The sequence below is a fragment of the Vicugna pacos genome, chromosome 2, assembly GCF_048564905.1.
Source record: "Vicugna pacos chromosome 2, VicPac4, whole genome shotgun sequence".
Lineage (NCBI taxonomy): Eukaryota > Metazoa > Chordata > Mammalia > Artiodactyla > Camelidae > Vicugna > Vicugna pacos.
In genome coordinates this window covers 45,483,644-45,509,576 of record NC_132988.1, presented here as the reverse complement: position 1 = coordinate 45,509,576, position 25,933 = coordinate 45,483,644, and the positions used below count along the sequence as shown (strand labels likewise).

Below are 25,933 nucleotides of genomic sequence, written 5' to 3'. Positions count from 1 at the left end.
TGCTGAAATAAATGAATACGGCAGGCGGCACTGAAGACTGAATTTTTAATATATCTGCACAACATATTGGTTTATACTGTGATCATAGATGTTCAAAACTGGCATTTTGAAAATGACCATTTGATGCTTTTCTTCTGTTTTTTTGAATCCTGAAAAATAAAAGAAGCTAATAACAAGTTCTTGTATGCTTATAAAAAGTTGCTATCAAATAAATTATTCTTGTCTCCTATGAATGTATGTTGATGCCCCCGTGACAGGAGCAAGGCGCCTGTGAGGTCACTCAGACTGGTGACATGTGTCCTCGCTTATCCAAACAGGCCTGGGGAGGCAGGGCTCTCACCTTGCTTGGAGTTGACATCTGATGGGATGTGTGACGGGTGTGATCCTGGAGAAAAGTGCTCGTCGCTGTAAGTGATGAGAGGGGTGAGAGGATGGACTGCATGGGATGGCTGCACCACGGGCACTTTATTTGACTGCAAAGTAACCACAAGGTCAACAGTTAATACAGATGCCCAGCTGCTGTCTCCTCTCCCCAAGACAAAGTCACACAACAGCAGGAACTGGGCATCAGCATGACCCAAGAAGCTTCTCCAGACCTGGACAACTGCAATCACATTCTGTGTTCATTTAGATCTTCAGGATTTTCCCATTTAAATGCTCGTCAAGTACAATATCCCACTCAGAGACTAGCAGTTGTTTACCCAAGGCCCCTTCAGAGATTTAGGTGGCTCACTATTATTCCACATGGCATCAGTTTCTGTACATACATATTAACACTCCCTTTTGGATTCTCTCTTCAGGTTAAAGCCAACAAAGAGTTACTCAAGCAAAAGTTATGAATGTGTTACAAGCTCTTTATTCATTACATATGTCTGGCATCTTCAAAAGGCAGTCAAAAACTGCTGAATGAACAAATAAATGAATAAATATTGTCAACCTACAGGGTAAGTTTCTAAACAACTCAGTAAATATGAATTTGCTGCATTGATATCCCCTTAGTTTACAGATTCGTAATTCTAGAGCTGTACATCTTTAAGAACCACATTATACCATTTTTTCATGTTTCATACTTTTGTCAAACATGGCCAATGACGTTCTTATGCTTCAGCCCCATTCATTTCGTCGTTAGGTTCTGTAGTTTCTAGAAGCCTTAATTGATAAAAGAGAATTTCCAATCTTGAGTTCAACTGTATAATGTGAAATATAGCTTGTAAGAACACTTTAAATTAGCATTTATATTTTAACATATATTATGTCTTGTACTTGTTTAAAAGTAAATTTTATTATTTAATTTAGAATTCTAAAACTACATGACAAAAACACTTTTTAAAGGTTCAGATTATTTATTTGGATTTCATCAATTTGAAATCTGGGATTCTTTTGTTTGGATAAGTTGAATTCTTCCCCCCTCTAAGAAAGTGCTTACTAAGCAAATCAGTCATATAAACAAGACTCAGGCAGTTTAACCTAATTAGGGGACTGTTTTTTAAAGAAACTCTACACCCCTCTCCCAAAGAAAGTAAATTCAACATAATTTCATACGTGAAAAATATGCTTCTGATTTTAAACCCATCTTACTAGTTAAGGCAGTCTCAGGAAGATCTCTATTTAGAAACACTATGGTAATAACTTGTGAATTTAAGAGGAACAGACTATAATGAATTCGAAATAGTCTCTAATTCACTAGTTAGACATGCCTTCACCATAACCAGTTCGTATTAGCGAGACTGTTACCTTACTACAGATTAAAATGATGTGAAATCACTTTCTCTAGAAACAAATACCTGTATTGAGGAAGTGCCTGAAACTGCACAGCGTAAACTGCTTAAAACGTAGGCAAGTATCTGAACGGCTGAGAGCTCGTGACACATCTGTGTGTGGTGGCTACACCTATGACATACACTGATTTTGTATTTCGTGTTTTTTTACAAATTAAGTATAAAAAGTACGTGGCTCCAACAGGAAGAACCATCCTCAGGAAAATCAGGAATAATTATCCTAAGAACACTTAATTCTTTCCAGTTAGTAATAGTAATTCTCTCCACTTCATCATTACAACCTCCACCCAAAAGAAACTTATAGGGAAAAAAAGCAAAGGGAAAAAAATCACACAATTTTAGATAATGATATAATATCCATACTAGACTTTCCCCTTTTATAATCATCAGCTCCTCTCTTATGGCAAACGGGCAGCTCGTACCGCCCTTGGCGTTTATTAAATAAAGCACCATCATCAAAGCCACACACGTTTTCTCTATATACCTCAGCACAGACATCTATGCATATAAATGTGTAAAAGGTTAAAAAAAATGTTTCAGTGCTTTTTCAAGTGTTAATGATACAGTTTGCCAAACACACAGAATGAGCTTTTCTTAAATGCAAGGAATTCAGAATGCCAGAGCAAGTGGGGGGTGGGGGGTGCTAGGAAAGGAGAATATTAATATTATAAACCCTTTAAAAAATGGAAGCAAAAATCTCAACACCCAAACGCTAAAATGAATGTATTTCAACTATACTTGAGAATAACTGCGTTGAGTTTCATTTCAAAAGTCTCATGAGAAGTATAATTGCCAAACAATCTACAGAGATATTTTCTTAAGGTAGTTAAAAAGAGTAAGCATTGCAGAAACCTTCTGGAAATATATATGTATATTTTGCATGCCTTTCTTATTTTCAGAGCACCACCTTAAGGAACTTGCATTAGCAGGCAGCATCTTCTTAATGTCTGACCTATCCCTCCAGTCATATAGCTCAGAATCTGGTGCCATGAATTTTTGCTAAATTATGCTATCCTTGCTCTCCTCTTAATTTTACGGTTTTCAACACAGATTTGCTTTCCTGTGGGGAGGAGATAAGAAGCCGAGGATTTTAATTTAAGCTCTGGCCTTGTCTTATATTTTGCAAGATGGATAGCGAAAGCAGTACTAGTAGGTGTGTTAAAGCCAACAAGGATTATGTCCATTTTTGTGGCCAAATAATAAGAGCAATAGGAAAGCTCAATAATATGGGTGAGCACAATTCTAAGGTTTATATTTTGCCTCCTGCCGACCACCTCCACTATGTATGTAAACGGATCCAACAGACACCACAGATGCTTGGCACGTCATCCTCACGGTCACGTGTCCTCAGCCCTAAATCGTGGGCTCCGTCTGGTATCAGGAGTTACTGTCCTCCAATACTACATGCACACACAAGGCGAGAACCCAGGCACTGCTGCTTTGTGTAAGTTTTAAGACAGATAATATAACCATTCTTAACTCCAGTCTTCTAATCTCCAATAACAGTGTGCTGTATATGGGAGAGAGGAGTAGGTGAGGGGAGGAATAACCAACTGACTACCTAGTTTCTATAGACAAACTTACGTAAGCACATTAGAAAGCCTGGTTACATGTGTAGATGTAGGCATATGTACATATTCACTAAACACCTAACACGTGCCAAGCAACATTCTAGCACAGATGGCCAACAGAGATAAGGTCCCTGTCCTCATGTAGGTTCCTTTCTAGGGGCCTGGAAATGGGAATGAGGGTCCTGGAGACAAAAAATATATGTAAACAACAAAACAAACAAAGCAAGCAAAATCTGAAAAGATGGCATCAAGCACTATGAAGAAGAGGAAGCAGGTGATAGGAGGGACAGTGTACATTAATTATATGCCTTCCTATCAAATTAAAGCTGTAAGAAACCAGAAGTTCATTTAGTCCAACATCCTTATTTTCTAAGACTGGAAGCTGATGAAGAGAGGTCAGCAGGGAATGTGTAACCAAGCCACGACTACCGTCAGCACTTACAGTAAGACAGCCCTGCTCACTACACAACTCCAGTAACACAGGGTCACTGTGAATAAAAGGGGGATGGAAGCCCCTGGGGCACTCAATACCGTGTAACCAAGTAGTAGAGAAGCCCCATCTTTTTGGCTCCTACTCTGTGCTGGGTGATGTGCACATAGTACTGCACCTGATGGAACCCAAGTCTCCTGACTCCCACTCTGGTGCTTTTCCCAACACATCTCCCCATAAGGACAGGAGGAAGGGTAAAAACCACTTCTTTTTCATTCTCATGTACCAGACAGGTTAGGTCTCAGCTTCCAGGGGAGAACCACCAGGTGTTCCCAACATGTGTCCTTTGTGCATGCTGTCTTCCTGGGATAAACAGACAACCTCTCCACCTTTACAAGATGCCTGGCAGCCTTAAGTCATCCCAGGTCTTCCACTCCTGCTCAGAGAGGTTCAGTCAGTTGTCTAAGCTCACGCAGCAGCAAGCGGCTAAGCCAGGCCACAGACTCTGATCTTCTGATTCCAGCTCCACATCTCAGGCAGGTGATGAGTCAGGTGAGCAATGGAAAATTAAGAAAGGTGGAAAGAACAGGTACTGGAGAAGGGGCAGAGAATTTCAAGGGTGGATTCTAGAAGACAGCTCTCCTGCCCATACTCAGCACCCACTCACAGCTACCCAGCAGGAAGCCAGCAATCCTTTCCCAAACCGGAAAAACCACCATCTGTCCATCCTACCCACGTAGCAAATAATAATTACAGCAACTGATGCTTAACCAAGTAGTTCTATGTACTAAGAACTTTTAAGTACCTTTGAGGCAGGCACTATCATTATTCTCCTTTTCCAGATGAGGAAACTGAGGCACAGAGAAGGAGGTAACTTTCCCAAGGGCATAGAGCTATTAAGTGGCGAAGCCAGGTTCAGATGTAGAAAGTCTGGCTCTAAAGACCACGTTCATAACCAGTATACCATGAGGCATCCGTGAAGAGCCCAGTTCATAAAATCTTGGACACTGGGTTGACCATCTGGGCCATACCTGACAGTATGTGACATCCATAAAGTGACTGTGTGGTCTCCGTACCCGGCACAGGAATCGCATCAGACAAAGAGGCATCTCAGGAGAAGCGGTTATTGCTGCAGACTCAACGGCAGCCTTTCTCTCCAGGACTGGAAAACATGCTGAGGAAGCTAGCTTGGCTGCCACCCAGGCTGGTCCCTGCAGGTAAGGACTTCTTTGGCATCATAGCCAATAAAACCCACACCTCCTGTGGACACGAAGTGGGTGCCACTTAGGGATCTTGAGAGCCACCCCAAAGCAGCCTTCCCAGAAATGACCCGCTCACCGCTGGCACTAACTCGAGCTGTCGTGAATGTTGTCAGCTTCTGAGGATGTGGTTCTGGGAAGGACTAAAAAGTGGTTCACTCCGTCCTGGCTAAGGCCATGGCCTGCTGGTAAGTGGAGTAACTGGGGGAGAAACCTGCTGGCCCGGTGGCTAGTCCCCATTCTGCACATCTCCAGATTTCCACTCAACCCGCCGCAGCACAGGGTCTGGCTGTGCCCAATGGTCTGGAGTTCCGTTTTAACAGGCTGTGCGTTTATCAGTAGTCCTCCTGGTAATAACCGAGTCCAGGGGAGTTTAAACACACCACCAGCTGACTCAGATGAGGAACTTCATTGGGCCTCAATAGTTTCGGTGGCATTTTACTTCTTATTACACTCTTAAGGAGCCTTGGTGTTCATGAAACAGAAGCCGTGTAATTTCATATCAGGCCTTCCCTTCTTCTCCTGAGAATCTGAGCTTCTCAAGCCTTCCCAGAAAGAGGAGTAGATCTATTTTACTTCAAAAGTATAGATAGCAACGATTCTTGCATTAACTAGAACTCAAAAGTGATGCTTAGTACTAGAAATCTTTCCAAAGATCTACCAGAGCTAAACACCTAACACAGGACTGGTGTGGCTTTCAAACGTAAGACCACTGCTGGTCGTGATGTGGCAGCTCTTGTCAGATAATGACGAGGTCCCAGGCCCACAGGCTTCCAGAACAGGAGACAGCAAAACTCTAAGGCTTGTGAAGGACAGATATTCCATGAGCCCAACTCTGGAGGCAAAGGGATGGTCTCCACTGGACGCCTGGGAAGCTCTCCCTAAGAGCGGAAGGAACATGCCGTAGGGGAAAGAATGCACACGGATTGGACACTCAGGAAGTGCTGTGCTTGTGGCCATGCCTTTGTATCTCTGGCATCATCCACGTGGTGGGTGGTATCACCTCCACATTTATGGATGAGAAGGCTGAGTCCCCTTGGACACAGGGCGAAGTAATTACCGCGGAGAGACTGCTTGTGAGGCGCTGTTGGAGCCCCACGTCCCTGCTCGTCCTGCCCCACGCTGCTCACTACTCAGCTCCTCTTTCCACCTCGGCTCCAAACCACCATGCCAGCTGAGCGTGGCCTGCCCTAGGCTCCACCGTGATGAAGGGTCTGGATGGGAACAATGGGCCACCAGGAGAAGGCTGGCGTCACCAGCAGGACTACAGACCGGCCACGGGAACTGCTGCTTAGATGAAAAGGTGTGGAGTGCCCTCTGTGTTCCCAGTTCTCTGTCAGGCGATGATTTCTATACACTACCTCATTGAATCTTGAAATCATCCCTAAATTAGGAGTTATGATTTATGTTTGACAAAAGAAAACCAATGTCCTGAGAGGGTGAGTAGTTTATCTAAGATCACACAGGATATTAAGTAGCAGAGACAGGATTTGAACCCAAGTCGGTGACTCTGAATTCCACAACTTATTTCCTGAGGAACCCAAAATGGACAGTGCTGGCATCCTCTGGTTGCCAAGTGGATGAGATGAGTAATAATACAGTTTAATATTCAAGTACATGGGAACTGGAGACAGAGAGTTCAAATCCCAAACATTCAAATGCCACTGAGTTGCTATGCCTAGGTAATTCACTTTATTTTTCAGGATCTGTTTCCCCATGGGTAGAATGGGTGGAGTAATACCCTACAAGATTACTGATGATTAATGAACAAAGCAAATAAAATATCTAAAGTCCTGGCATATATGTTCAATACGTATCTGTGGAATGGATAAAGAGGGAAGGGAAAAGCGGGCCCATAAATTAATTACTCTGCTCCCAGAAGTTCAAATCACTCATCTTTAAGACACAGTAAGTTTTAGAATTTAGAACTGTGCCTTCTTTCAGATGACTTACCCACCAAACTCTCCCATCCACAACTGGTTTAATAGAGGACAGCTGGATTCTCACATCTGCTTTTACATTCAAATCTCCACTCTGCTGTTATTCTGGTTGAAATATAGGAACAAAATCTGACCTCACATAGAAACTTTGCTGAAAAGAGAAGGATTATTTTAACAGCTTTTTTCAGATAATGGTGGATCTTCTTCTTTGAAACTAAATCAAAACTCAACAAGTGGTAGTTTCCTAAAGGCTAGCTGCAATGTAGAGTCAAAAACATTGCCAATATACTTTTCCTACTCTCACATTAAAATCCATTGAGCTAATCTGCACTTTGAATTTACCCATGTGTCATTTCTGCATTGGTCATTTGGGAAATAGTGTTCACTAAGTTGACATATTTTGTTATACAATATAAAATTCACATTCATTAATATCACTCATCTGATCAGAAAAACTGTAAGGATTTGGGGAGTCATCAAGCCTACAGTGGTGGACACAAGTCTTCTAAAATTCTAATTTTTGCTTGAAAGCTCCAGTTTTATCACTTGGTAACAAATGCTGTTAGCTGCTTCTACTGAAGAGAGAAATTCACTTTGCTCATTTGTGAGAAAGCATCTGTCAGATACCAAAGTCCAAACAACCACAGTTTGTCAGTCTTTCTTCAAAGGGTCAAGATTTAATAAAATTAAAAATTTTTATTGCTTCATCAAGGATATTCTTAAGTGACACTGGCATTTTTTTTTTCTGGGGAGAGTGCTGTGGTGTAGAACTCAATGACTGTTAGTACTATTTGGTGCCAAGGAGTCAACAGTTTTACCCAGTGTTGCTCCTGCACCATTGATGCAAATGCCAACACAATGGAAAAGGCAAATAATGTGTTGCTGTTTTCATGAGAGTACTTTTGACCTCGTGGACCCACTACCCTCAGGGAGCCCTGGGGGGCCACAGGTAACACTTTGAGAACTGCTGCCTATACTGAAGTAATGGTACAGAAACAGTTGTTGACTGTAGATGATCCAAGCTAATAAACTGAAAAGTATTATTTCAGTTAAGCTGAATTCAGAGGAAAACTGACTTATGAGTTACAAAGGTGGAATGTTTTCATGATGTCCTAAGCTATTATTTTTTTCCTTCCTCCTTGCTAGTGCTATAAATCTACAAATCAAGAGAAATTTGGAAAGCAAACTATCAAAAGTAATATATACCTCATCCTTTTAAATGACATTTAAATTTTTTAATACTCCTTCAACTTCTTTAACTTGATATAGAGCCCCAGACTTGTGTTTTTTCATTCAATTTTGAATTATTTTCTTCAAAGGAATTCTTGATACACAATAGCTGGGAATACAGATTTGCACCCTCTGGTGCTAAGAAGGCTTCTCAACTCCCCCAGGTACACGCAGCACCACTGGCTCTGTGCTTGCACCCGCAGGACATGACGCCATGCATTTACCACACTGTATTGTTGCTACTTGTTTGTGCATCTGTTTTCTCTCACATGACAGAGGTCAGACCTTGGTAACTTATTGCCAGCATCTGGCACAGGTCCTGGTAAAGTGGAGACATTCAATACCTACTTCTCATGACTAATGGTCTAAATGAGGCTTTCAACACTAAGAAGTCAGCTCCTTTCAAGAAAGAATTCATACCCTTAAATTAAAAACAGGGATTGATCCTCGTATTTTCTATTGCTGCCTAAAGAATTACCACAAATTTATTAGCAGCTTAACACATCACAATGTACTGTCTCACAGCTTCCGTGGGGCAGGACCCCAGCATGGTGTGACCGGGCTCCTGGCTCAGGGTACCACAGGTGTTGGCGGGGCTGAGTTCCTGTCTGGAGGCTCTGTGAGCTCGCTCTTGCTGTTAGTGGAATTCAGTTGCTTGTGCTGTCCCCATTTCCCTGCTGGTTGTCAGGTGGGGCCACTCACAGTCCCTGACAAGCAGCTCCTCCAACTTACAGCCAGTAATGGTGCATCAAATAAATGTTTCTTGCTTTGAATCTCTGACCTCCTCGTCCATGACCACTGGAGAAACCTCTCTGCTTTCCAAGGGCCCCTGAGACTGTGTCAGGCCTACCCCATAATCACTCTTTCCTAAAGCCAACAGTGAGAGTGGGGGGATGGGAGCTGGGTGGGAGAGGCGCTGTGGTCAGCTCAGGGTGCTGCAGGACCTGATGCCATCTGTTAAGACATAGATAATCCACTTCAGTTTCTTATTTTTTCTATTTGCAAAACGTTATCACCAATTAATCTTCAGCAGATAAAAATGAAATGCCACTACAAATGTCATTACCTAGTGTTATAGTTATTCTAGTTACATTATAAAGTTCTGAGCTTTAGTTTTGTGTTTTTCTCTTTACTTTCTTTTAATCCAGAGGCTACATCGTCAAGAGCGTGTTACTCTCTCGTCAGAGCTGACCGCAGTTGTGGCTCAGAGGGGAAGGCACAGGAGAGGATTTGCACATCTTCCCCTCCCCTCCTCCCAACGTCAGGAAATCAGGGGAATTATGTGCAAGGAAAGTTCCATGCTAACTACAGTGTCATGGCTTAAAGAATGCGAAAGGGCCATCACCAAACAGAGATGAGGCTCCAAATAAATTTATTTTTAAGAAAATTTTACAAGAGCTTTGGCTTTCTCTTCAACATTAACAACCGGCATGTCTGATTTTGGCCAATCGTTTGCCTTTTAAGAAAATCTTCAGACAAATCATTATTTTATATTTAAGTACAACTCTTTTATTACATGGTTCTGTCTAACCTGAAGCTTTAATTATCTTACACTTCAGGGGGACTAAAGAGTCATATAATTGTCTTACCATTTATTAATCACTAATAATGCACTAAATGGTGTATGAAATAAACATGATAGAGGAGAAATAATATAGGTTGCAATAGTTAAAAACCTGGATTGCTTGAATGAGAAAGACAAGAGAAGGGACATTCACTGAATATTTACTGTATTCTAGGAGCTATGAACAATACTTTTACACTTGTGATCAAATTTATTCCCTCATTTTAAATGAGGAAACAAACAGGCTCAGAAAGGTTAAGGTCACACGGGTTAGCCTGTAAATGGTTGAACCTGAATTAAATACAGATCTATTCTATCCCAAACAGTGCTTGAGTGGCCCCACCTGACAACCAGATGAACTGTGAACTGCTGAAAAGAGTGGCAACAAAAGGGAATAACTCACTCTGGGAACCAAAAGGGGATCCATACTTTTCAGTAACTGCAGTCTATAAACAGAGGAACTAGGGTTAAGCTGAGAAAAGGTCAGAGTAAAAGGGAAAATGACTTATAATTATGTAAAGTTGCAACATCCTATTATTTGATTCATTTCACAACACCTTCACCACACCCCTAATCCTCTGAGTGTTGCCTTTATTTTTCATGTTAAATATTGCCCTTGAAGGATCCAAATTGGAAGGGAATAAGTAAAACTGTCACTATATGTGAATGACATGTTACTATATATAGAAAACCCTAAAGGCTCCACACAAAAACTGCTAGAGCTGATAAAAGAATTCAGCAAGGTAGCAGGACACAAGATTAACATACAGAAATCAGTTGCATTTCTTTACACTAATAATGAAATATGAGAAAAGGAATGTAAAGAGAAAAATCCTTTTTACAATCTTATCCAAAAAAAATTAAAATATTTAGGAGTAAATCTGACCAAGGAGGTGAAAGACTTACACGTGGAAAACTACAAAACATTAAAGAAATAAAGATGACTTAAAGAAATAGAAAGATATCCTCTGCTCTTGGACTGGAAGCATTAATGTTGTTAAAATGGCCATACCGCCCAAGGCAATCTACAGATTTAATGCGATCCCTATCAAATTACGCAGGACATATTTCACAACTAGAACAAATAATCTTAATATTTATATAGAATCACAAAAGACCCAGAGTTACCAAAGCAATACTGAAGAAAAAGGACAAAGCTGGAGGAATAACCCTTCCAGATTTCAGACAATACTACAGACCTATAGCAATGAAAACAGCATGGTATTGGCACAAAAACAGACACACAGATCAATGGAACAGAATGGAGAGCCAAAAAATAAACCCACAGACTTATGGCCAATTAATCAGCAAAGGAGGCAAGAATATACAATGGAGTAAAGACAATCTCTTCAGCAAATGGTGTTGGGAAAACTGGGAAGCTGCATGTAAATCAGTGAAGTCAGAACATTCCCTCATGCCATATACAAAAATAAACTCAAAATGGCTTAAAGTCTTAAACATAAGACAATACACTATAAACCTCTTAGAAGAAAACATAGGCAAACCATTATCTGACATGAATCTTAGCAACTGTCTCCTAGGGCAGTCTACCCAGGCAATAGAAATAAAAGCAAAAATAAACAAATGGGACCTAATTAAACTTATAAGCTTTTGCACAGCAAAGGAAACCATAAGCAAAATAAAAACCTATAGAATGGGAGAAAATATTTGCAAAAGATGAGACTGACAAGGCCTTAACTTCCAGAATATATGAACAGCTCATACAACTTAATAATAAAAAAACAAAAAACCCAACCCCAAAATAGGCAGAAAACCTAAACAAGCAATTCTCCAATGAAGACATACAAATGGCCAACAGGCACATGAAAAAATGCTCAATATCACTAATTATCAGAGAAATGCAAATCAAAACTACAACGAAGTATCACCTGACACCAGTCAGAATGGACATCATTAAAAAGTTCACAAACGATATCTGCTGGAGAGGGTTTGGAGAAAAGGGAACCCTCCTACACTGTTGGTAGGAATGCAGTTTGGTGCAGCCATTAGGGAAAACAGTATGGAGATTCCTTAAAAAACTAAAAGTAGACTTACCATATGATCCAGCAATCCCACTCCTGGGCACATATCCAGAAGGAACTCTAATTCGAAAAGCTATATGCATCCCAATGTTCACAGCAGCACTATATACAACAGCCAAGACATGGAAACAACCTCAGTGACCATCAGTAGGTGACTGGATAAAGAAATTGTCGTATATTTATACAATGGAATACTACTCAGCCACAAAAAATAAAATAATGAATGCCATTTGTAGCAACATAGATGGACCTAGAGATAGTTATTTTAAGTGAAGTTAAGCCAGAAATAGAAAGCAAAATACCATATGATATCACTCACAGGTGGAATCTAAAAAAGAAAAAAAGAAAAAAAAGGACACTATGAACTCATCTACAAAACAGAAACAGACTCGCAGACACAGCAAACAATCTTATGGTTATCAGGGAAAGGGGATGGGAAGGGATAAATTTGAGAGTTTGAGATTTGCAAATGTTAGCCACTATATATAAAAATAGATTTTAAAAGTTTCTTCTCTATAGCACAGGGAACTATGTTCAATATCTTTAAATAACCTTAAATGAAAAAGCATATGAAAATGAATATATGTATGTATATGCATGACTGGGACATTGTGCTGTACACCAAAAACTGACACACTGTAACTGACTGTACTTCAGTTTAAAAGAAAAAGAAGACATATGTGCCAATTTTGTTGTCCATCAAGCTGTCTCTGCTTTTAATAAGTGCTATATGTGTAAAACGGTCTCTGCTTAAAACTGGGTGTTTTGCAAAGTGAAAAGAGTAACATTTCAGTCTGTGGGGACCCTCATTTTTCTATAGAATTTGCTGAAGAGACTTTCAAAAGAAAAAAAGTACAAATTATTTTGTGTTCAGCTCCTAACAATAAAATTCTAACTGAGAGCTAAGGTTTATTAAGAAAAGCAAACCATTTTCTATGAATGTATAAATATGATATTTATACTGTAAGATAAGCACTAAGCTATACTAAGGAGCTGTTCTGTCCACTATGGTAGCCGTTGGTCACCAGCTTTTCAGGGCTTGAAATGTGTCCAGTCTGAATATAGATGTGCTATATGTGTAAAAGACACACTCGATTTCAAACATTTAATGTGGAAAAAAGAATGTAAAGTATCTCAGGAAGCTTTTAGATTGATTACATGTTGAAATAACATTTTGGTTATACTGTGTTAAAAAGTTATTGTTAAAATTAATTTTACCCATCTCTACTGTTTTGATGGGGCTACTAGAAAATTTAAAATTACATATATGACTTGCATTTCTGGACTTGCACTGTATTTCTATCAGGTAGCTCTGCTTTATAGTTTGAAAATCTGTAGGTAAAAATGCCCCTTTCTCTTTTGTACTTCAATTTGACTTAAAACAAAACACAAAAGGAGGCATGTCTGTTAACAAAAGTTCCTTTTACAGAAAAGGAAACTTATGGATAAGGAAACTGAAAATCAGAAAAGTTTAGTGGCAGAGTTGGCAATTAAACACGAGATTTCAATATTCCATACTGAGGGCCAAGTCAATATGTTTAAAACCAAATATTTACATGACAGGTAGTATAAAAGCATAACATTTCATATTATAGTATGAAAGAAATTACTAAATTATGTCCACCTTTTACAGGTCACTGACCCTTTCGAATAAATGGTTGTGTTGCACAGCAGTTACCTTCAACTTCTTCACATACTTTTAAAAACACCTAATACACACTTTCAGATTCATTACAAATTAATGATGAACTCATTCCATGATAGGTAACCATCTTTCCCATCTCTCATCAGACTATACTGCCTGAAAAAACAAACACCAAAGTTCATCTTCAGTGAAAATGATGCTGCAGCTATCACTATTTATAGGATATACTTATGAGTCAAGGAAAAAGAACCTTTTGTTTCAGATTTGAAAACAAAATCTTGAAATGAGTTGAAACTGAGGCAAAAAAACCTGAATGACCAATGAAGCAGATTACATAAATAGGATTTTATGTAATTGTGCACAACTTAAAGTCCCTAAATAAGTCAAACTAGAATAGCAAACCCTCCTTGAAGATATTTGTTTTAATGGTATAAAAAGAAGAAGTAAAATGTAAAGACCCTTTAGAAGCTCAACTCTATGTCTATATTATAAAAAAGAAATGTTCTTAGCCAACGGGAAGGTACAGCAGCAAAGATGACAATAGCTATTCTCTGCTAGTGAAAAAGGATACTCCTGTGAATATAAAATCAAAGATAAACTCTATTTTGTAGCATTCATCTTGAACAGGAAATTTCCTTTTTGAATTTTTTCTTGTACCTTTTGTGGGGGAACTTGCTGAAGAATTCGAGGCAGACACTGAATGCCGCATCTACAAATCTTTCCCAAAGCAACCAAGGTTGCCCTTAATTTACAGCACTGTGTGGAAGACAGCTTGTACTAGCTCTCCAGAGCCGACTGCTAAATTTTCAGGAATTTTGAGGGCCTGTTAATACTACGTTGGTAGCTTGAAATTGGCCATGGTGGGATTATTTACACCATGGAAATTGGCAAATGTGAAAAGTCAGTGCCAGTTCCCCCAAGCAGGTTGTTAGACATGAAACAGCACACCCCTGGCAAACACTAAATCCCTTCCTAAATGACTAGGTGAAACAAACTTTTCTTTCCTTAGTTCTCTTTGATAAGCAACAGGAACATATTCTTGATCTTGGTCTGAAACCATTCCAGAATAAGAAACTTCAAAGATTATCATTTGACATGATCTAGGATGGCCTGAACCATGCCCCCAGGCCCTGCTAACACTGGGGCAATGTGTGGCCATTGGTCATTAATTACTCTGCCTGGCTCCTTGCCTCTGGGCCTCAACACCACTTTCTTTGAGTCACTAGACAGGAGTTCTGCTGGCCGGCAAGAAGAGGCTTGTAGAAGATTTACTGGCATTTATTTTCTTCCCTCTTCTCAAGGAAACAGTTCATGTAGCCCAAAAAAGTGCAAAATACTTAATGTAATTATTTTTGAAAGTTATCCATAACAAATGAATTTTATAGAGAAAAGCAACTGAAACTATGTCAGATGTGCATTGAAGAATGCAGCTTCCAACATGAGGGCAGTATATGAGAATGCAATTATCCAGGCCAACTGTACAGAACCTGGAGTTGGACTAAATATGAAAAAAGAGGGAGATAAGAGGCTGATATCTTTGTAGTGCATTCACTCAAGAAATATGACACAAATTCTCTATAGAGAATATGAGAATCAATTTAGGGATATCTGAAAGCAATTATGAATTTTCCAGAGAGGTATAAAGGAGCAAAAATAATTTAAGGGCTAATTAAAGAATATTTGTAAGATGCTCTACTCTTTGTTTTAACAAAGTTTTTGCCTGCATTTCCATACCAAGGCTGGTGGTAGTGGACAGTTCTCGGGCAAGTAATAATAGCATATAGGATTTTAAGTTGAAAGACCTGGATAATATTCCTGGTCCTACCTGTTGCTTGTGTGAACTTATGCAAATGACTTACCCTTTTTTGTGTTTCAGATTGCTCATTAAATGAGGCTAACATTTTCCCCAGCTAAGTTTGTATAAGGATCAAATGGGATCATGCATGGAAAAACACTTTGCAAGTAGTAAAACACTACGTAAATACAATATTAATTCTACTTTGGAAAAAAAAGAAGTCATTAATCTCATTTCCTACATTGAGAAAGTTATTACCTGTGTCAACATGCATTAGTTCAGTGAATACCAGATAAAGCTAGCTTAGAAATTTGCTGACACAGTTAATAATGGCCTCAAAGAATCCTCTCAATCACTGTGTTTCACTACTGATTCGCAACCTCAAAGAAATCTCTACTTCCCTATTAAGACAACTTTTTTGTGTAAAAATGTTTTTTTCTATGATGCAAACATGCTATAATATGTTCCATCTAAATGTATGAAGGATATTTCAGTTTACCTCTTTAATATGTGGCACCTGCTTCATCTGAATACCAATATTTTAATGATGTTTGAAGGTAGTGACTGACTGGATAATACAGAAAGTAGGAATATATACACCATGGGGCTGACAAACACTGAAGATGATCTAAAACACAGGAGGCAGCAAGGAAGGTAAATACATCGGAGGAGGGGGCAGGCAAGAGTCTTAGGTGCAACAACTTGAAGTTGTGAGTCTGAGGGTTGGATTCCTACCATCAACAAAAGATAAAAGTGTGGGCCCGAATATCTTCCAACACCAACGGCCCTGTGATCCCAACAGTTCTGAAGCTTTGAATTCCCATACTTTATTGTTCTAGTGGTTCTCTATTGATTCTAGTGTAGCTAGGAGGAAGGAAGGTCAGGAAGGCAAAAGAAAGAACTGCATATGATCAGAGATGACTTATTTATCTGAACATTAAAAAAAATCAGTTTGAAGATGGGTCAATGTCACATGGCTGATGGGGCACTGGCTTGATGGCAGTGTGTGCCAGGAATCTGAAGGGACATCAATAAAGCTTGCAGACATTAAGACAGTGGGCAGGAGCATGTTAGCTGTCGTTAAGCCTGATTTCTCCCAGTCCAAGGACCTGTAAGATTGCGCTAGTCATGATCAAGAGACAGAACTTCCAGATAGATGGGTCATCCTGCCAGATTTCCACTAAGGGCTTCTTCCTTTCTGCAGCAAAGACAGGAACCATTGTGTTTTCCTGCACCTCAAGTCTGCCTTGAATCTCCACCACTTTGCCTTCACAGACAAACCCAACCGGACTAGTCTGTGACCAAGAAGTGGCAACACCTTGTCCGAAGGGCAGGGAGATGGCAGCCCCCCAAGCTGGGGGCACATGTACAAAACGGCCAGCCCAAAGCCTGCACTAACAGTGAGGAGATGCTCAGTACTTGAAAGGGCTATGAACGGTATGGCTCCAGAGCTATGGTCCTACGTAGCAGCAAATGTAGAAGAGTCCTGCGTTATTTCAGGAGTATGGACTCCAGGTGTCCACTTAAGTGCTTTACTGCAAAGAGGATGCATCTCTGGCAGTTTGATCTAGCTATGAATAAGCCACTCCAAGAAAATGTTCACAAAATGTCTTCATGCTCCTTGTCTCGTTTGGATCTCACCATCACTCTGGAAGAAAAGTATTAGTATCCCCATGTTCCAGACAAGGACAAGGAATCTCAGTAAAGTCCAACACCAGTTAACAAGAAAGGCTGGATCAATCCTATTTTCCTTCGCCAAACCACGATGCAGCCCATTTTCTGATTATCCAGTGGCCAATAGCCTGTCTTACTAGGCTGATCTCAAAAGTTGACCTGGAAAAGGCCACAGGGCCTCAGAGGCAAGTGTGAGAAATATCAAGCTATAAATGTGTAGCCAAATAAGAAATCACCACAGAACCTTCCCTTCCTCTTAAAATACTATCATTGCTGTCATCTGAGTTTATGTTTTAGAAATGGTATGCAACACAGTAATAGTATAATCAATCAGTACATTATTCACAAGCCTTCTAATTCCCAAGCCAAGCTGATTAATGTGATTCCCAAGCCAAGGAATGTCAAGAAAGACTATATGCTACCACTCTATTTGGAAAACTCCTGCTATAAAACTAAGAATCATCACTGTAAGGAGCCTATGTGCCTGTATCTGTCACCCCTCCTTTAATTTCCAGTTTATGTTAATAATGGTCATTTCTTCAGGCTCTCAAGTCTTCCAACTAATTAGCAATGCTCAGGTTATCTTCTTAACCTTGATTACTACTGCTAATTCTTGAAAATAATTAAACTTTATTTCACCAAAGTTTGAATATGTCTATTAAAAAATCCGTGGGAATTCATTTTCTCCACTAACCCTATTTAAGCCAGTTTAATGTGGAGATAACATAAATCATTGTAAATAATGTTTTCTTGTATTTAACACAACCTGAAATTTTCCAGCTCAGCTTATTACTAATTCAGTTGTGTTTTCTCTAACAAAATATGTTGACTTGTTTAACATCTGTCTCCCTGAAAATTAATTAATTAATTAATAGAGGTACCGGGGACTGAACCCAGGACCTCATGTATGTTAATTATGCACTCTACTACTGAATTGTACTGTCCCCTCACCAAATTTTTAAGCTAGGTGATACTTAGGCCTTTAAAAATATTTCAAAGAATAGATTAAAAAAAGAGTTTTTCAGTTCCTCAGAAAGTTAAACCTAGAATTGCCATATGACCTAGCAATTCCAATTCTAGGTGCATACCCAAGAGAACTGAAACCATGTGCTCACAATAACACGTGTACACAAATGTTCACAGCAGCATTATTCATAACAGCCAAAACATGGAACAATCCAAATGTCCATCAACTGATGAACGGATAAATAAACTGTGATATAGCCCCACAATCGACTATTATTCAGCCATAAAAAAGAGAGAAGCTCTGATATATGCTAGATCATGGATGAAGCTTAAAACTATATTAAGTGAAATAAACCGGACACTAAAGGTCACATATTACATGATTCTATTTCCATGTAACATCCAGAACAGGCAAATCCATAGGGACAGAAAGTAGAGTGGTTGCCAGGGCTGAGGGGAGGCGGAAACTGGGAATGATCGCTAATAGGTAAGGATTTCTTTCTGCAGTGATAAAAATGTTCTGGAATTAGATGATGGTAATAGTTCTACAACTCAGTGACTATCCTAAAAACCATTAAATTGTACAATCTAAATGATGAGTTTTATGTTACAAGAATTATATCTCAAGTTTAAAAAATAAACTAAAGGCACAAGAACTGATTTGGACTGAATGACAGCTAATTTTACTACATATGTAGGGCAAGTTGAAGTGATATTTTACTGTGTGTGTGTATTGTATCTCTGAACCTTGTAATTTACATGTAGTGATGACAGGCATCTCTGAAGGCTAAACTAGGGATTATATATAACCAAAGCACAGCCCACAGCAGAAGCATGACACACTGTTTAGGGATGTGTGTGTTTAGGGACACAGATGACACCCACATAAGTATACTGCGGACGTATCTGGGAGCGAGCCTCCCCTTCTCTGGCAGACTCACTCCTGGGCCTAACTCATGGAGACGGAGCCGGCAGTGGGGCTGTTACTGGAGTTCTCTGGAGTCGGTCCATAAACCGCATCAGTCTGACCCTGCGGATGCCGCCAGTGGATGGACAGTTGGGAACTGGAGAATTTTCCAGGCATCCTCCAACCTGCCAGAGGATGACGCGGGTGTGTGCAAACTTCCTGGGAACCAGCCCTGTCTTCTCAGCTGCCAGGTGGACTGATGGGCATGTGCCCCAGGGGGCTGAAGGCAGCATACCCTGCAGACCCAGAATCCAGGCACACGCGGAAGGAAGGGCTCCAAGGGCTCCCTGCTGGCCCGGCCAGCAGGCCGGGTTTATAGGCAGCAAACCCCGGAAACTCTGCATTTGCAACCTGGAGTGCTAAGTACCGTGGTTTCTATTCTTTTCTACACTTCAAAAGGCAGAGAGTTTTCAAAGTTACAAGTGTGTCAAGAATCCACCTCTATGTAGTATCTACTCCTTAAGAGGACTCCTGGGTTGGAATACAAAGCTTAAAAGCTATAGAATTTTAAAAATTACCTTCATTTCAAATATTTCCCTTCCCAAGTGGTTGCAAAATTAACTTCAATAATGTTCAAATCATGATTTTTACTGTTACGAATGAAAATTTTAAATCTTCTATCTCATTTCTCTATAGAGGATCTAGCCAAATTCTTATGCTAGAACAATGGAAGTGATCACATCTTCTACAGAAAAGTCTCTGCCAGGGCTCTCATTAGCCTGCCATCACAGGATATGTGCAAAATGACTCCTGGGCTTGAGATGAAATATTCATTTTATCTCATATGAGAGGGGGGGAAATTGCCACTTCAAAGTGATCAAGAGCAAAGCAGTTTATTAAAGCAGGATTCGAGTGCTGGAAGGAGCCTGAGGGCTCAGAATTCTGACTACCCTTGTGTCGTCTGCAGCCAAGCTCTGGATCTTCCCACTCCAGATCCAATGCTCCCCCCACAACAGCACGCCATTACCAGATCAACCAAAAATTCTCAAAGGTGAGCCCAAACCTGGCTCAGAGAGATTAAACAGTCCAATCAATTCAGTTCACTTCTACCCAACTCAACTTTAAATTGAGCACCAAACATGTTAAGGTGCAGGGCCAGATAAGGAAGGATGGCAAGGGGGGCAAAAATAAGTAAAATCTCATCTCTGTTCTTGAAGAACTTGGTATCTGCTCAAGGAGGTAAGACACATTTGCAAGTACCTATAATGTGATGTGTTCAAAACAAAACTAGATGAATTGGGAGAGGAGCAGGTCCAGCAGGAAGTAACAGGACAGAGAGATGGCAGTGACAGAGGAAGGGTCACAAACGTGAGCGCCACCGAGGAGGCAGAGGACAATGAGCTGAACACGGTGACAGAAAGGGTGTGGTGGTGAGGGGAAGGGCCAGGAGAAGCCTTCCAGGTTTCCACACTAGAAGCCTTGGACAATGGTGAGGCTCTCTGTGGACTAGGACGGGGTAGGCAGGCAGATGAGGAATGATAACAGCTGTGTTATCACACACGTTCTGAGAAAATTTTAGGTCCACTGAAGGGGAAAAAAATTGGGTGTTACGCCCTTTGACTATCATGAAATCCAACAGACCACTTTCACTCCTCTCCCCACCCCTGCTGCCTCTCACTGCTGTCTCCCCTGTCACACATGACTGCACCTTCCAGTTGGGGTATTCATGTTGTTGTCACTTCATGCAGCAAAATTAACAAAGGGACTTTCGTGAGGTCACTGGGCTAGAAAGTGGCAGAGCCAACACCAGACTCCAAGGATGGCCCAGGACTGGACTTCTGGCCCCTGGGCACCCTTTCCTCCATAACGCTCCCTGTAGAGTAGATGAGTTTCAAGGAGGAGTGGCAGAAATAGAAATTATTTTTCCAAAACTTAGTCATGTTGGTAAAAAATATATAAGAAAAAGCAACGTCACATGATCATTAAGAACGCTTGATAATGAAGGGCAGTTTACACATACTTATATTCCCTTTTAACTTCTGTTGAATGCTCAGAGAGAGGAAACCCATCTGAGTGAGGAGGCAGATCGGCTGAAAAATGCATAATAAGAGGGATGGGTAGAAATCAGACAGCGTTCAGACAGTGTGACAGCCAGAGTCCAGCAGTGGGTAGGTAACTCAAGCCTGATTGGAAAACATTAAAAACAAAACAAAACAAAAAAACAAAACCCACATCTTACTGCCTCTTAAGATAAAAAGGCCCATTGGTCCTGGTGGAAGGGCTGACTCGGCCTTTAAATAGCCACTCTCTCTGCCTCTTGTCATTTTTATTCCACCACGAATGCCTGGAAGTGGGGCTGGGGTCAGTGGCCTCTGCAGGCAAACATGATGGATGGAGTTTATGGGCACAGAGAGGGAAGAGGCTTTTTTTTTTTTTTTTTTTTTTTTTTAAGATCACACAGATTTTAGCAGCCTTACTTCTGGGAAAAGTGAAATTTCACATAGCATCTATGAACAGAAAAAAGACTGGAAACATGCTCTAAAATGCTAACTACAATGTTCACTTGTGAGACCAGAGGTGATTTTTGTCTCTAGCACTTTTCTGTATGCTCTAAAATTTCTACCAAGAATTTTATGCATTACCCTTACAATCAAATAAAAAAGTTTTATTTTATAACACAGTGAAATTTTAGTGCTATTTGAGCTTAAACTATATACTATTTTCTATTATACTGAATTTTATTTTGGATAGCCACTAAAGTCAGCTTCACATGTTAATTTTTAGGTTTTTCACAAAATCTCCTATGTTTCTGTCAAGTAAATGATTATCTTCACACAAACACACACTCTGAGACCATTTTAGATTGATCGAAAGAAAAAAAAATTGGGTGTTATACCTTTTTGACTATCATGGAATCCAAGAACTCACTTTCACTCCTTACCCTCCCCGACTCTGCTGTCTCCACTGCCATCCCCGCTGTTACTGATGAGAGAAAGAACAAGATAAAGAAAACCCAGGACATTCACAAAACTCGTGAGGACAATTACCACATGAAGGTCTTATAAATAGGAGCCAGGATAGCCTCACAAAGCACAACTCTGATGGCTCAGAGCCAGTCGTCCACAGGGCTAAGCTGCTGCCAAAGGACAGCTTCCCTGGGCAGGGATGGGGTGAGACAGAGTCGTGAAGTGAAACTCATCTGCACTGAACTCGAGAGAGAGATGGAAGTATCAACGAGACCCAATCATCTATTCAATCACTCTGGAAAGTGTACAGCTGCAGGGGACCTCAACCTTGATACGTGGCTTTAGAACAGAGTGCTTCAACTTTGAGGTTTCCTCTCCAAATGGCTCAGATTTTCCACATCAACCTTCAGGTGCTTTGCAAGAGATGACAGTTGTGTAACCAGCCATAACATCGTGCTGGTAATGAAAAGGTCTCAGTTTATCATCTTATCTGCAATCAGTTTGTCATAGCACCTCTTTCTTACTTTCGACTTCTTCTCGATTTGACTCACTCACAGTACCCCTTTTCTTCTTGCAACCTAATCTGGTTACGGGGTGCAGCACTAATGTTTTACTGGGCTCAGTTATTCCTACCCAAATTACAGCAACGACACGCATAACAACTGGTATTTGCCTTCTGAATGTGTACAATAACTCGTCTTACAATGGGAGATGGCTCATGGCCTTGGAACCAGGTACACTTCCATCAAAATAAGAACAGTCACATGGTCCAGAGAAACACGTGGCTAGAAAGGCCTCCCACCTCACCTTACCAGCTCTTTGCCATGGGGTAAACAGGATCCTTTATGGAACCCATACAAATCACTACCTTCTCAATTTATTTATAAGGTCCACTTGCATGAAGTTAGGATTAACAGTTAAATATTAGGTTTAAAAATAAACAGAAAACAAGCAAACAAGTCCTTCCTGTTGAGCTGCAAGTTTCTCTCTCCTCCCTCGCACTCCTACCCCTATTAACTCTCTTAATTACATTAAAAGGATCTGGAGCGAAGATCTTACTAATAATTAGGGGTGACTTGTGTGTGTTTTTCATTTTCTATCTGCAAACCAGGAATACAGGATTGGATCCAGACCAAATACGAAATTCAGTAGGTCCCTCCTATGTCCACAGCTTAGCATGCAAACTTTGGTATGTAAAAAAACCTTACATTTCTACCTAGGGATGTAGTTTTGATAAAAAAAGACAAAGGATAATTTGTTAAACCTGCTGGAAGCTACTTATCTGCTGTGGGCATGCAATCTTAAGGCATATTTGAGTTAGCACCTGTGTGGAAGAACCAATTAAATTGGAAGAAAGAAATCCACTCCCTGTATGGCCATCAACTGTTCCTCCACAGTGTTTTTCAGCCTGAGCACTTCCTCAGCGCCCAGTTTGTTTCAGTGATTAACAGACGAAAGCTAAATGCTCTTCCCTTGCTGGAGGCTGTCATCCTGAAACGCCTCTGAGGAAGAGGAACAAGCTGTCTTCCAGGTCAGTGAGGTGCTCAGGCGTGGACCCTGCAGCCAGACTGCCTGGGCTGGACTGTCACTTCTGCCACTTAACAGCTGGGTGATCTCTGGCAAGTCGCTCCACCTCCATGTGCCCAGTTTCTGGATGTGGAAAGTGGAGCCCTGAAGGACTGATGAGTACGTGTGCTGACGTGCGCAAACCACTTACAACAGGGCCCCGCTCTTGGCAAGTGCTGTGTCAGTGCTGAGCAAACTGCATGCATGGGAAGCACTTGAAATGGTGGCCGATAAGCGTCAGATATTACTACTGCTGACTAATGTAAATTTTAATCTAGAAAACAGAAGCCAAAACATTCAGGATCCTGAACACTAAGACATTCCCTGAGGTTTTAAACTATGACCCCCGACTGTATACATACAGATTTTTTAAAAATCCAGACACATTATTTTCCATCAAGTCCCAAGCTCTTCGGGTGGGGGTGAGGGGCAGGTGCAGCAGGTCCACAGAAATACCCATCTGCCCAGCCCCATAATTAAAAACAAGTCACCATTACAGAATGCAGATTTGTTTGAAGTTCATCGGAGCTTTACCAATACAAATTACTTTCTCCTGGTATTTCAAGCAATTATCACTTTTAAAGTCCACTGGGGGAGGGGTGTGAAAGGGAAAGTAATGAGGATTTGTATCAGAACTGCTTTTCCCTTCAATTGTTTATATTCAGCAAGGGTGCCGAGCCTCCAGTGGGGAGAGGAGATGGGGAAGAAAGGCAGGTGGTAGTGTTGGCGGAACAGTTTTCGGGGTAGAAAATTAACATCTCCAAACAGTACGGAGTTGTTAGATATTTCTGTCTGGCTACTTTGAGTGCAGCAACAGGGGTCACTAAGTATTATAATCATTTCCTTATGGGGCATGTTTTCACTTTCTAAAATTAACACGTTTCATTATTTTATGCTCTTTTCTCTGAAGTCAGAATTTCTCACAAGCATCACACAGTAGGGGCATTTACTATCTCTACAACATAATAGCTTCAATCTGCCCCTGGTGATACAACCATGCGTCTGTTGCCTAGAAGGTTGCTAACAGGATGGTTATAACTGTCTTTGGGATTGACACTTGTGCTGCTGGCATTTAATATATATATATTAAAAAGGGAGGTTATTTTCCAGTAAGGAGGCAGGCACTTCAACGTTCTTTATTTCTTCACCCTCCTAAGAATGCTCCCCCCTCCACTTCTCTCAGCAAGTCACCCCAGCTAATCTATGCTCCCCACCCACCCACCACATGGGTGCTCCATACAGGCCTGCAGTGGTGCAGGGCTCACAGATTTGAGTTCAAATCCTGACTCTGCATCTTTGTCTAGATACTTAACCTCTCTGTTTCCTCCACCATAAAACGAAAGTGTTTATATCCAACATCAGTGTTAATGGTACCAGTAAATGTTAGTGTTACAATAAGGATTAAGGAAAATACACAGAGAATTTAGTAGCTGTTCAATAGTACATGGCAATTCCTCATATTATTTAAAAACTTGGATGGGTCCTACAACCATAATGTCTCTGAACCCTGACTGTATTGAGCATTTACGAAACTGGAAGAAAGATGGGTCATCATTCTATACGCTGAATTTCCTAAAAACTGGGCAAATTTCCTCCAAGTTCTTCCTAAGCAGAATACAGGGCTAATTGACATCTTACTTCCCCATCACCCAGTATTTCCATAGGATACACCAAAGAACACATGAGTCACAAAATGAAGAAGAGATCATTCACGAGGACGGCTGAGTAGCACCCCTATGAAGGTAAATGAAGGGTGTCCATCTGTGAGCTGCACCCTTGGAGGCGGACTCAACTCTCCACCTTCTTCCTTTCCCATCGTTTTTTCCTGAACGTACCTAAGGCTTTGAGGACTTCACAAGTCCTGTGTTTTCATCTCGATTCCCAGTACACTGGCCTGCAGCTGTTTTTTTTTAAAGTAAGCCTGCTGAGTGTACCTGGGGACCCAGCCAGGAAACTGCACTGTTGGCTAACTCGTCCGCCTGTCAGCAGCCAGGCCAGCCGCGGAGGGGAGGGCAGGAGGGAAAACAAGAGAAGGCTACAAAAAGAGATTCTCTCCCCTTTGCAGCTATAATATAAGTTCCCAGCCCTGACTCTGACATTTATCTTCACCAGTTTACTTTGTAAGAGGGAGACTTTAGGATGAGACAGAGGAAGACAAGATGAGCAAGAAGGTGTTGGCATACTTAGATCTTATGCTTAAGGTGAACTGCTGGCACTAGAGCTTCTGACCCAGGAAATCGAGCCCTGCCCTAATTCTCTTCAGGGGTCAGCAGTTAGCAGTCAGAGTAGGCAGAAAGCTGGGTTGCTTGGAGATGGACAAAAACTGGTAATGATCCGTGAGCAGTTCAGTGGTGCTGGAATGTTGGATTGGCACCAGTCGACCTAGAGCATGCTGACATTTCAGGAACTGATACACACTGCGTGGTTGCTAGGGCTTTAGAAACGCCTATCCCTGGACCCTACTCTGTGAGCCTATGATGGTTCTGATGTAGTCAGAGGAGGACCTGAGATACCTGCTTCCATCAGAAGAGGCCCAAGAAGGGCCAGTGCCCCTACAAAGGGCCCTCAGGCCTGAAGGTCAGTTTTTTTTTTTTTTCACT

The 25,933-nt window shown here is 40.9% G+C and overlaps 1 protein-coding gene across 5 annotated transcripts in view; it reads right to left on the bottom strand.

The window, feature by feature from the left end:
- Positions 1-25,933, bottom strand: part of LEF1 (lymphoid enhancer binding factor 1) — a 108,660-nt gene that overhangs the window by 34,890 nt on the left and 47,837 nt on the right. For all 5 annotated transcript variants that reach the window (XM_072939102.1, XM_072939097.1, XM_072939120.1 and 2 more), the window contains exon 4: positions 341-473. In XM_072939102.1, the coding sequence (XP_072795203.1) occupies positions 341-473 (133 nt within the window). The remainder of the gene's footprint in view (positions 1-340; positions 474-25,933) is intronic.